At 39.0% G+C, this 13139-nt stretch overlaps 1 protein-coding gene across 4 annotated transcripts in view; it reads right to left on the bottom strand.

The window, feature by feature from the left end:
- LOC128649668 (C-type lectin domain family 4 member E-like) overlaps positions 1 to 13139 on the bottom strand; it is a 177880-nt gene that overhangs the window by 96363 nt on the left and 68378 nt on the right. For 3 of the 4 annotated variants that reach the window (XM_053703050.1, XM_053703054.1, XM_053703051.1), the window contains exon 4: positions 739 to 909. The exons of the other annotated variant lie outside the window; for it this stretch is intronic. In XM_053703050.1, coding sequence (XP_053559025.1) covers positions 739 to 909 — 171 coding nt within the window. The remainder of the gene's footprint in view (positions 1 to 738; positions 910 to 13139) is intronic. 4 annotated transcript variants of the gene reach the window in all.

The raw sequence follows: 13139 nt of genomic DNA, 5'->3' as shown, positions 1-13139 counted from the left end.
CGACATCCATGCCCAGGCCACCGAGACAACTGTCTATGCCTGGAGTAGACCGATGCGTGACCAATTAGCTGTTCAAGGCAAATCCTTTTGCAGCCACCTCCGATACTCTCGGTTAACCCTTCTTGTAAGTAGCTTGTAGGAAAGGTTAAAATTGCACTGCGATGCAGTCGCAAACTGCAATGGCTTCTCAAGACTTCAAACTCACACTCAAACACCTCGGCAAGCTTTCCCAGGTAAGTGGCGAAGAGCGGGGAGCTGATGATGCGGCGTCCTCTCACAACACCGGCATGCAGGTACACTGCAAAACTCCTCCCCCAACGGAAGTCAGGTATTGCTGTAACCATTGGAAACAAGTCTATGGAAACAAGTTATTCTCCCCTTAGCAGACCTGACAGCTTTATCACCTAGTCTTTGCTCGTCAGGACTCCCACTCTTTGCGGGTGAAGGAAAAAATAATAAAAGCGTGTTTCTTACTTCCAATAAGTGTTTTATAAGATTGTGCGAATAAATATATTTGGTGTAAATAGAATTCTATCCTTCCTCTGGTTGATATTTTTTTTAGCTTTTTTAGCGCTGTTCCATATCCCTCTGGTTTGTCTTAATATTATTTACAGTTTACTGGAAGAGCTGTATATTGGAGCAGCTTAAATTACCACTGAGGTTGCGCTGTGATAATCTTTTAATTGTTCTAGTAAGCAAGTGTTGTCCTTTTCAGTTTGTACAATCTTAAGAACTCACCCTTTGAAATCCAAAACTGATCACATGATTGGTTTATTCTTTTGGCCCATCTCTCTAATTTGGAATACTTGCTTTGAAGGTCCTCAGATTTTCTTTGCAGAATTGACAAAGTAGAGTTAATATCTCTTTTATCAACCTTGTTTTTTTGACAGTTAGAAAATGTCAAATTATCTGTGGAAAAGAACAAATTGCATTGCTTTATATTTGGAAAAGGCAATATTGGTTACTATACTTGCTTCTTTTTATAGCCAGTTTTTTATACCCATTGCCACTAATAGATTAGATACACCTCTTTCACATCTGTTTATCAACGTTTTTATATTTTCAAAAACTTGTGCTTTATATGCACTAAAGGCATTGCCTTCATATTGCTTGCATGTAAAGTTTAGTTCTTTAATCTCTGAGTCTGTCTAGGCCCTAAGTTATATTACTCAGCTGGTTCAATAAACCTCAATCATCTCTCATTAGTGAATAGGCTCCTTAAAATAACATAGGAATTGAAGAGACAGGAGAAGGTGTTACTAAATCTTGCTTAGTCTTTTTAAGACACCCAATTTCAAAACTTCTGTAGCAAATGATATTGTTAAAAAAATGCACAAAAAACAAGGTCTTAATCTTAAAATTTGTGGTTCCTTGTATTTTTTGATTATATCATACATGAGGAAACCACGAATATTCTCTTTAACGTGTTAATATGTTTGTGATTTTAACCAGGTTAATCTATTATGTGGAATCAATCTCCATGTGTATTACAGTAGTTTTAAACTATAGATTGTCATATTGGTCCTTATTAAATATAATGGTTTCAGCAGGTGATTCATTTAGCCAATCAGATGAAAATCTTTCTCTGAAGATCACTAATGTACAGTAAAGACAAATAAGAACAAAGTGTAAAATCCTTTTCTATTTATAAAGACAAACAAAAAAACACATGTTGAGCAGTTAATAAAGTGCTATAAGTTCTCCAGCTTGGCAGCTCCTCTGGGGTTTGATCGCAGAGTGTAACATCACTACCCGGTGTTTGTCTTTACAATGAATGCCCTCTTCAGCCGTAAGCACAAATAAAACATGGCGCAACCCCAACGTGTTGCCCGACCTCTTCTGGTCACTTTCTCAACTGAATCCCTATTAACCCTAACAACTTAATTTATATACTGTGGTTATACTCATAGTCAAAACAAAATCCAACAACAGAATAACAGCAGCACTCTGAGTGATTAAGTGCCGATGTAGTCAGAGACTCTGTAGACTTTCATATGATTCTTATCCTTTTATTATGGCACATACATCTAAAGAGGGGTTCGTGTTAGGTTTTTTAAGGTTTTATTTGGGTGGGGGTTTTTTTAGATTAGGGTCTGGGCAACTCTAAAAGAGCTGAATGCCCTTTTAAGGGCAATGCCCATACAAATGCCCTTTGCAGGGCAATGGGTAGATTAGTTTTTTTTAGAGTTAGTTTTTTTTATTTTGGGGGGTTGGTTGGGTAGTGGGTTTTACTGTTGGGGGGTCTTTGTTTTTTTTATAGGGAAAAGAGCTGATTTCTTTAGGGTAATGCCCTACAAAAGGCCCTATTGGTAGTTTATTATGGATTAGGGTTCTTTTATTTTAGGGTGTTTTTTTTAACCCCTTAATGACCGGACCATTTTTCAATTTTCTTACCCTTAATGACAATGGCTATTTTTACATTTCTGCAGTGTTTGTGTTTAGCTGTATATTTCCTCTTACTCATTTACTGTACCCACACATATTATATACCGTTTTTCTCGCCATTAAATGGACTTTCTAAAGATACCATTATTTTCATCATATCGTATAATTTACTATAAAAAATATATAAAATATGAGGAAAAAATGGAAAAAAAACAATTTTTTTTTACTTTTAGCCCCAAAATCTGTTACACATCTGCAACCACCAAAAAACACCCATGCTAAATAGTTTCTAAATTTTGTCCTGAGTTTAGAAATACCCAATGTTTACATGTTCTTTACTTTTTTTGCAAGTTATAGGGCCATAAATACAAGTAACACTTTGCTATTTCCAAACTACTTTTTTTCAAAATTACTGCTAGTTACATTGGGACACTGATATCTTTCAGGAATCTCTGAATATCCCTTGACATGTAAATATTTTTTTTTAGAAGACATCCCAAAGTATTGATCTAGGCCCATTTTGGTATATTTCATGCCACCATTTCACCGCCAAATGCGATCAAATACAAAAAATCGTTCACTTTTTCACAATTTTTTTCACAAACTTTCGGTTTCTCACTGAAATTGTTTACAAACAGCTTGTGCAATTATGGCAAAAATGGTTGTAAATGCTTCTCTGGCATCCCCTTTGTTCAGAAATAGCAGACATATATGGCTTTGGCGTTGCTTTTTGGTAATTAGAAGGCCACTAAATTCTGCTGCGCATCACACTTGTATTATGGCTAGCAGTAAAGGGGTTAATTAGGTAGCTTGTAGGGAGCTTGCAGGGTTAATTTTAGCTTAAGTGTAGAGATCAGACTCCCACCTGAAACATCAGACCCCCTGATCCCTCCCAAACAGCTATATTCCCTCCCCCACCCCACAATTGTTCCCGCCATCTTAAGTACTGGCAGAAAGATAAAAAGGTATATTTGGGTTTCTTTTTTTTTTTTATAGCATATTTACATATGCTGCTGTATAGAATCCCCCCTTAGCCCCCAAACTCACAGATCCCCCATCAAACAGTTCTCTAACCCTCCCCCTCTAACTTAATGGGCACCATCTTGGGTACTGGCATCTGTCTGCCAGTACCCAGTTTCTTAAAAAAAATATGCATTTATTGTTTTTTTGACTTTTTTCCCATTTTCTGTAGTGTAGCTTCCCCCCCCCCAGAACCCTTCGATCATTTATTGAATTAAAATCCCCCCTTTTCTCCCAATTTTGAAATACATGTTTTCTGTAGTGTAGCAGTTCCCACCCACTCCCGCCCCGTGCACGCGCCCGCCCGCCACCCACGTGCACACGCCCGCGCGTCCGTGCGCGCGTCCGGACACTGCCGCATCCGATCCGGCCTCCGATCCCGCCCCCCTCCAAATCACAGGCCCTTGGCAGGCCGCCCACCCACCCACCTCCCTGCCTTGCTCCCACCCACCAACGACGCTCCGGTGCAGAGAGGGCCACAGAGTGGCTCTCTCTGCATCGGAGGCTTGTAAAGGGGTATTGCAGGATGCCTCCATATGGAGGCATCACTGCAATACCCTCAGAGCTGCTGGAAGCGATTGTGATTGCTTCCAGCACTCTGTTAGACAACTGACGTACCAGGTACGTCTATTGTCATTAACTGCTTGTTAATGCATGACGTACCTGGTACGTCAGTTGTCATTAAGGGGTTAAAGCAGGGTATTAGAATAGGAATAATTATTTTGAATAGTTAGTTTGTTATTTTGTGTAATGTTTTTTTTTCTTTTTGGGGTGTTTTTTTTTAGAATAGCCATTTTTTTATTTTTAATGGGCAGCAAAAGAGCTGAATCCCCATACAAATGCCCTTTTCAGGGCAATGGGTAGATAAGCTTTTACTTTATTTTGTGGGTTTGGGGGTGGGGGTTCGTATACTGTTAGGGGGTGTTTATTTTTTGTAATGTTAGGTTTTAGTGTAAGGCAGCTTAGGTTTTACTTTTATTTCACAGGTAAGTTTGTATTTATTTTAACTATGTAGTTAGTAAATAGTTAATAACTATTTACTAACTAGTCTACCTATTTAAAATAAATACAAGCTTACCTGTGAAATAAAAACCTAAGCTAGCTACAATATACCTATTAGTTATATTGTAGCTAGCTTAGGTTTTATTTTTATTTCATAGGTAAGTATGTTTTTAGCTTTAAATAGGTATTATTTAGTTAATAATTGTAACTTTAATTTAGGTCTATTTTAATTATGTTAAAGTTAGGGGGTGTTAGGGTTAGGGTTACGGTTAGGGTTAGGTTTAGGGCTACGGTTAGGGTTAGGTTTAGGGGTTAATAGTTGAATTTATGTTGTTGCGATGTGGGGGGCTGGCAGTTTAGGGGTTAATAGGTTTATTTAATGGTAGTGATGTGGGAGGCCAGAGGTTTAGGGGTTAATAACTTTATTTAGTGGAGGCGATGTTGGGGAGTGGCAGAATAGGGGTTAATATCTTTATTTTAGTGTGGGCGATGTTGGGGTGCGGGGTAATAGGGGTTAATACCTTTAGTATAGTGGCGGCGATATCGAGAGCGGCAGACTAGGGGCTAATAGATTTAATTTTGTGGCGGCGATGTCGGGGGCGGGAGATTATGGGTGTTAGACGTGGGGTTTATGTTAGGGTGTTAGATATAAACGTAACCCTAGACATACCCCATCTGAGTATTGTATCTCCATTTCTGTGGCTAATTATTGACAGGCATAAATGAGCTTCTACAGTGATCAAGAAATCACTGTGTAGAATGCTGTGGGGTGAGAGTCCTAGATTCTGAAGGATACCCTTTAGCCTCTCAGGATCATTGGGAAAAGCAAAATAGTTAAATTACATGAAAAAGCTGTCAAATTAAATCATAAAAAGAATATTCCAAATGTCTACACATTTCATGGAGAGTAACCATTTTAATTGAACATCCTTTTTTAAATGCATTCCCCATTATGGCTTAGGTTATGTTATATAGAGTGATCAAGTGTATGAAAAGCAGTGACTTGCAAGGTTGTATCACTTGATCATTCAGACAGACACAACTAAGCAGCTACTTACTTTGCTTATAGAACATTGCTATTAATTTATATTTGTACTAGTCCTAAATAGGGATGGGCGAATGTGCAAATTTTCGAATTTCGAATGTAGAACGAATGTTATTACCGAAATTCGAATTCTAAATTCGAATGTCGATAAGAACGAATATTCTTAAAAATTCGAAAATCGAATGTTATTTACAGTTTTCGAATATCACTTTCGAATTTGAATGTTTATAATTATATCGAATGTCTACATTCGAAATTCGAATTCGAATATAAATTCGAATTTTTCGAATTCGAATATTGCATAATTCGAATATTACATTTAAAAGCATTAGAAATACTATTACAATCTAAATTCGAATTTTTCAAATTCGAATACACGTATTGCATAATTCGAATATTACATTTAAAGAAAAAGCATTAGAAATACTATTACAATCTAAATTCGAATTTTTCGAATTCGAATACACGTATTGCATAATTCGAATATTACATTTAAAGAAAAAGCATTAGAAATACTATTACAATCTAAATTCGAATTTTTCGAATTCGAATATTGCATAATTCGAATATTACAATTAAAGAAAAAGCATTAGAAATACTATTACAATCTAAATTCGAATTTTTCGAATTCGAATATTGCATAATTTGAATATTACATTTAAAAGCATTAGAAATACTATTACAATCTAAATTCAAATTTTTCGAATTCGAATACACGTATTGCATAATTCAAATATTACATTTAAAAGCATTAGAAATACTATTACAATCTAAATTCGAATTTTTCGAATTCGAATACACGTATTGAATAATTCGAATATTACATTTAAAGAAAAAGCATTAGAAATACTATTACAATCTAAATTCGAATTTTTCGAATTCGAATATTGCATAATTCGAATATTACATTTAAAGAAAAAGCATTAGAAATACTATTACAATCTAAATTCGAATTTTTCGAATTCGAATATTTTCGAATGTAATCGTAAAATTCGAAACCGAACATTCGAAAATCGAATGTTAGAATGTTATGTAAACATTCGAAATTTGATTCGAACGAACGAATGTGTTAAAATTTGTGCCGTTTTTCGAATGTTGCAAAACATTCGCCCATCCCTAGTCCTAAAGCACATTCACACGGGCCATTTTTTGCAGTACAGTGGTCTCACCCCTTGCTCTCTCTCTCCTCCTCTCTTCTGTGCTCTCTCCTCCTCTCTTTTGCTCTCTCTCCCCCTCTCTTTTGCGCTCTCTCTTTCGCTCCACCTCTCTTTTGCTCTCTCTCTCCCCCCTCTCTTTTTCTCTCTCCCCCTCTCTTTTGTGCTCTCCCCCCCTCTCTTTTGCGCTCTCTCTCGCTCCACCTCTCTTTTGCTCTCTCCCACCTCTCTTTTGCACCCTCTCCCACCTCTCTTTTGTGCTCTCTCTCTCTCCCCCTCTCTTTTGCGCTCTCTCCCCCCTCTTTTGCTCTGTCTTTCTCTCCTTTTTTTTGCTCTCTCTCCATCCCTCTCTTTTGCTCTTTTGCTCTCTCTCCCCCCTCTCTTTTGTGCTCTCTCTCTCTCCCCCTCTCTTTTGCGCTCTCTCTCCCCCCTCTTTTGCTCTGTCTTTCTCTCCTTTTTTTTGCTCTCTCTCCATCCCTCTCTTTTGCTCTTTTGCTCTCTCTCCCCCCTCTCTTTTGCTCTCTCTCAAAGTATGTCTCTTCAAATGCACACTATACACACTCTTATGTGACTCTTTAGCATTCTTCTAAAAGTTGTAGACACAAGGAAAGGACTACAAATTAAAAATAGTACTGGATTTCTTAATTTGATTTTTTTCTATCTTAATAAATAAATAAAAACAAAGGGCTGTTACTAGAACCAAATAGCATAGATGCAGCAAGACATACTGTTAAACAGTCTTTACAGTAATGTTGGAATGGTTCTCCTTTATATGAATAAAAATTTTTCCCCATTAAAAAAACAGCAAAACCCCACTGAGAGATTGCTGTGATTTCCAGATACCTCATATGCCATGATTTGCACAGCCACTCTTTACAACACAGGAGTTAAAGATCTGTGTTTGATTGCAAGTGTCTGGCAGTGTTAAGTGCAATCATAACTTGACTTCTTCACCTAACTACTAGCATCTCTTCTACTTTGAGTGACACCTATCGTCAGCTTTTGGAACTGCATCTGCAGGTACAGAAATGTCCAAAAATATTTTTTTAATAACTTTATTTATAGCAAATAAGAACAAAAGATCAATTACATACATGACAAATAACAAGGAAAAGTATAATGACAAAAGACATTTGTTGGTTCCACAAAATTCATCATAGTAATAGATATAAGTGAAGTGAATAATAGCAGGATTATTAGTTTGTCATGCAGAGGCAAGGATCCAATTGTTCCCTGATTTTGTTTATACATTAAATAAGAACAAAAGAAACAAAATCAAACAATAAATATATAACACTTACCCCGAGCGCCTCCAGCTCACCCCCGCAGACCAGTGCTCAGGAAAAAAGAGCGAGAAAAGGACAATCCAGAGTACGTTTATGGTTACGTAGGGGCCTAGTTGGGCTTAGCCATCAGATAAACACCATCTACCTCTGAGGTTCTCGTTCAGAACATAAAGACTGTTTCTAAATGGGAAAATGACTCTCTAACACTAGCCGGTAAAAATAATAAATTAGCCTCCCATTTGTGAAGAAATCTCTTAATTCGTTTTTCTTGGTCTCCCTTTGTGTCTGCCTGTTCAATCAGCATCTGGGTGTGTAACTTTCTAATTAATTGCCAGAAGGGAAGAGTTCTTTCACTAGCCCACCCCATCAGAATGACTTGTTTAGCGAGCATAAGGACTGTGGTTATAAAAATGTCAAACTTATATGCTCTGTGCTGTAAGTGTCACCTGTTCTTTCTTCACCCTTGTCAGCCAGTAAGCGGTTCTGTGCTAGAATCCTTTCAATTTGGTACAGTCCCATAGCAAATGAGTCCAGTCGGGAAGTTGGTATCTACACTTGTTACAAATGTTCTCCGCCCCTGGCACCCATTTTGAATGAAGACTAGGAGTAATGTAGGCTTGATGTATGAATTTCATATGTGACTCCCTCAGCTGTGCAGAAATTGTACTAGTTTGTGCCTTTCTAAAACTGGCTTTGAGGAGATCATAGTCTATCAGTAGCTCTCTGTGGTTTGACCACTTTAGTAAAATCCCCTGCATAGTAGATTCTTCAAAATGTCTAAGGAAAAGATCATATGTGTAGGAGATCTTGTAAGATACTTGCTTGGCTAATATGCATAACTTTTCAATGTTAGATGGTTCGTTAGTTAACAGCTTATATGAAATCAGCTGGTAATGTCTACACTGAAAGTATGCAAACCTGTGTGAGTTAGGGAGACCATACACATTTTGCAATTCCTGAAAAGATGTAATTGCTAAAGTTAGTGGGTTAAAGAGTTGGTGAAGCTTAGTGAAATGTTTCCGTTGCCATACAGCGAACATCTCTGTCGTATAGCCTGAAAGGAAATGTAAGTTGTCTTGAATCGATAAATATTTGCTCACTGAGTTCTGCACCCCCCACAGTCTACAAATCTTGGACCATGCCCTCAGGGGATCCCTAAATAATATATGGGATTGTATACACGGGGGAAAAGAGTTGAAGTCTGCATGGGGTAGAAATGCCAAATGTATTGGTTTAATGAGGCTAGTCTCCAGGTTGGGGATGGTAAAATGATTCTTACCCACAAGCCAATCTAACGTGATCTTAGACAAGGCAGCCCAGTTGTACTACATGATATTTTGGAGGCGAAGCCCACCCCCACACAATGGCATTGACAAGTACGATTTGCTTATCCTATGTTTTTTACCTTGCCATATGAACTGTCCAAGAGAGGCCTGAAGTGAGTCAGTGTCTTGTCGAGTAAGGAGGAGGGGCAACATCTGTAGTGGGTAGAGTAGCTTAGGCAGAGCGACCATTTTAAAAAGATGAACCCTGCCAGAAAGGGAGAGAGGAGGCCGCGCCCAGCTTAAGAGCATTTGTTTGATGTTAGCAGTAATGCCATGATTGAGGTGGTACAACTTAGAAGGATTGACATGTACTTGGATCCCTAAATATTTAAAAAGGCCCTCTGTAACCTTGAGACCTGAGTCCGTCAATGTGGTTTTGTGGGAGTTCTACAATTAGGTAACTTCGGACTTATCGATATTAATCTTATAGCCTGAAAAGGTGACAACATTGTTAATAATATCCAGGAGTGGTTGAAGATTGTTGTGGGGGTTACCCACAAATAGTAATAAGTCGTCCGCGTACAATGACAAATGGTGTTTGTGACCAAGGATATCGAGGCCCCCACAGTGTCGCCTAATATATGAGGCCAGAGGCTCTATGGTTAGGTCAAACAAAAGAAGGTAGAGGGGGCAACCATGTCTGGTGCCTCTCTGCAGTGAAAATGAGGGGGAAAGCCCTCCATTAACCACAAGGGAAGCTATGGGGGCATGGTATAATCTCCAAAGGAAATTGGAGAGGTTACCAGTGATACCAAATTTTTCTAACAAAGTGTGCAAGTGATCCCATTCTATCCTATCAAATGCCTTTTCCGCATCCAGCTCCAAAAGGCATGCATCCTGGAGTGTAGCGGGGGCCTGTGAATGTGCATTATACCAGTAATGTGATGTGATCACCAATGTTTTCCTAATATTACCTACCGAGGATCTACCCTTGACAAAGCCGGTTTGGTCAGCATGGACAATGGAAGGCAGAAATCCTGCTAGCCGATCAGCCAGAATTTTTGTCAATAGCTTATAATCTCCATTGAGTAATGAGATTGTTCGATATGAAGATGTTTCTGTGGGGTCCCTATCCGTTTTGGGTATAAGACAGATGGTTGCCTCTGAGAAGCGTTCATCTATCCGCGCCGTACCTTCCAGGTATGCCGAATATAAAGAAGACAGAGTGGGAGCGACATCCTGTATGGCTCTAAGTACCTTGTGTACATGTATAGGGGCATTGAGAAGTGATCTTTGCTCCTCAGAAATAGTGGGGAGCTGTACTGAACCCCAAAACTCTTGCTACGCTTTTAGGTTAATGGTCTGACTAGTATATAAGGTCTTGTAATATTGCACAAATTCCACCATAATTTCTTTGGTGTCTGAGGGTAATTTAGAATGGGAGTTGATGGCCGTTATATAGGATTTAGGACTATATGAGTTGACTAGCTTCACTAATATTTTGCCAGATTTGATGCCATGTCGATAATATCGACCTTGTCTGTGTATGATAAATGTGAGATCCTGTTGAGCCAGAAAGGTGTACCAAGTCATGTAATACATTTCCTTGGATGAGGGGTTGGGATCAGAGAGGTAATTGTTGTACGCATCAGTAAGACGTAAAATAAAGTCATTATCTATCTTTTTGATATTTTTGTTGTAGTGAACTGGGAAAGATGTTATGTGGCCTCTCATCATTGCCTTAGAGGCATGCCAGAACAAATCAGGGGTAGTTTTGTGAATGTCATTATCAGATGCATATTGCAACCAGGAGGTTTTTAAATGGTGGCGAAAGTTTACATTGCTATAAAGGTAGGAAGAGAATCTCCATGCTTTTTCTGGGGATCTTATTGGCGTAGGTTGTAACCGTAAGATAATCAGGGCATGGTCCGAGATTGTGATTTGTCCTATAACTGTGGAGTTAACCTGAGGTGTTAGCACGGGTGAGGTTAAGAAATAATCAAATCTCGACATAGTGTGGTGCATTTTTGATAAACAAGTGAAGTCCCTCCCATCTGGGTTCTGCGCCCTCCAGACATCAATCAAATTCAGTGATTCCTTAAATGAGTTAATTAAAGCCACCTCTCTTTTATGTGTAGCTAAATGTTTATTTGAGGATCTCACTATAGCAGGGTCCTTAAACCTGTCCAGGGGAAGAGCCTGAGCCAAATTGAAATCTCCCCCAACAATTGCTGGAGCACTATAGGCCAGCAGAGTTGCCCAGAAGTTAGAGCTAAACTCGTTTGGGCCATAAACATTACAAATTGTGTACATGAGTTTATTGACATGTAAAAGGGCAATGATATATCTGCCTCTCTAGGTCTATCTCAATCTGCAAAAAGGATATTGAAAGGCCCTTCCTAACCAGAATGGCCACCCCCCTCTTTCTACCCTCAGATGGGGAATATAAAATGTGGCCCACCCAATGTGTCTTCAATTTCTCATGTTCCTCTGCTGATAATTTAGTTTCCTGAAGCAGTGCTAAATAGGTGTGTAAGGAATTCAAGTGTTGTAAGATTATACTTCGCTTTGCAGGTGACGTAATGCCCCCTACGTTCCCTGATGTTATCTTAATAGGTAAGGCCATAGGAAAAATAGCAAGATGATATGCACAGCTATTCTAAGTGAATATATTCTACCAGTACAGAAGGTCTGTGACCAGCAACCCACTGGGTTCGGGGTAAGTGAAATGAGGTGAGCAGGTAAGGGAACAGGGAGACCCTTGGGACAAGTTAAGCATGTGCTAAAACTAACTGTTAGAGAAGAGGGTCGGACGTCCATTCAAAGGAGAGGGTCTGCCGGGGGTTAAACCAAAGGCCCCCGAGGATCCACTTGGTAGTAGCTAGAAAAGAAACAAAAATTAACATAAGGTAAACATGTCACTGTCATCCACAGTGCAACAACATCTCGGAGAGAAAACAGCTGAACAATAGTAAGGTCATAAAATATGAGAAGATAAAACCTATGTTCATATAAGTGTGCAGGGCAACCTGGATGGCAAGAAAACATATAAGGGGCGAGAAAATAAGGAAAGAAATCAGAGCGTGAGATTGTTTTTGTGGATGGGGGGTATAGGTCCACCATAGGAGGGCAGACGCACCCAAGCCCCACCAATGGGGGAAGATACGTCAGTATTTATAAGAAATATGCTAGGTACTTTGTGGCTGTTGGGAAACAGGCTCATGGGGAAACAAAAATCCCAGAAGCTCATGACCTCTGGTAAGTAACTTGTATAACTACAAAAACAGGGCAACGTAGGTAAGGCAATAAATAACCAGGGAGTAAGAATCTTTGTAGATAAGTGATAAGGGGCTGCACAACCTAAACAGCAGTAAGCAAAACCTAATACAAGTAGTATTATAAGACAGCATTTATGCATACAAGAGCAACGAGTCAGTGAGAAGTGCGTTAAACATCCCATGTTCAACAGATATATCAGATTAAGGCTCATGGAGCTAAGTTGGCCAAAGAAACCATTTCGCTATGTGGCATTAGATTATGGGTGTGACCGCACTCAAATGTATAAAGGAGGAGTACCAAAAGTAGAAATATCTGAAAAAAGAAAATAGCATACATTATGTAACCAAACATAGGCTATAGTTAAAGATGCAAACACATAACATTGAACACATCAACCATTGTCCTGTCTTCGTTCAGACGATAAGTAGGCTTGCACTGCCGTAGGGGAGTGGAAAATCTTGGGTCCAGAAGAAGTCTGCAGTTTAAGTTTGGCCAGATACAGAATAGCAAACTGAAGACCTTTCTCGTGGAGGGGGAGCAAAGTGGTGCAAAGTCTTTGTGTCTCCTGGTCACCTCTACAGAAAAGTCCTGGAAGAGTAGAAGGTGGTGGTCTTCATATTTAATTTCTCTTGCAGCTCTAAAAGCTCTCAAAATGGCCACCTTGTCTTGATAGTTCAAACATCTGAAGATCACTTGGCGGGGC

Source organism: Bombina bombina, chromosome 2 (assembly GCF_027579735.1).
Source record: "Bombina bombina isolate aBomBom1 chromosome 2, aBomBom1.pri, whole genome shotgun sequence".
NCBI classification, from domain to species: domain Eukaryota; kingdom Metazoa; phylum Chordata; class Amphibia; order Anura; family Bombinatoridae; genus Bombina; species Bombina bombina.
This window is presented reverse-complemented; position numbering and strand designations above follow the sequence as displayed.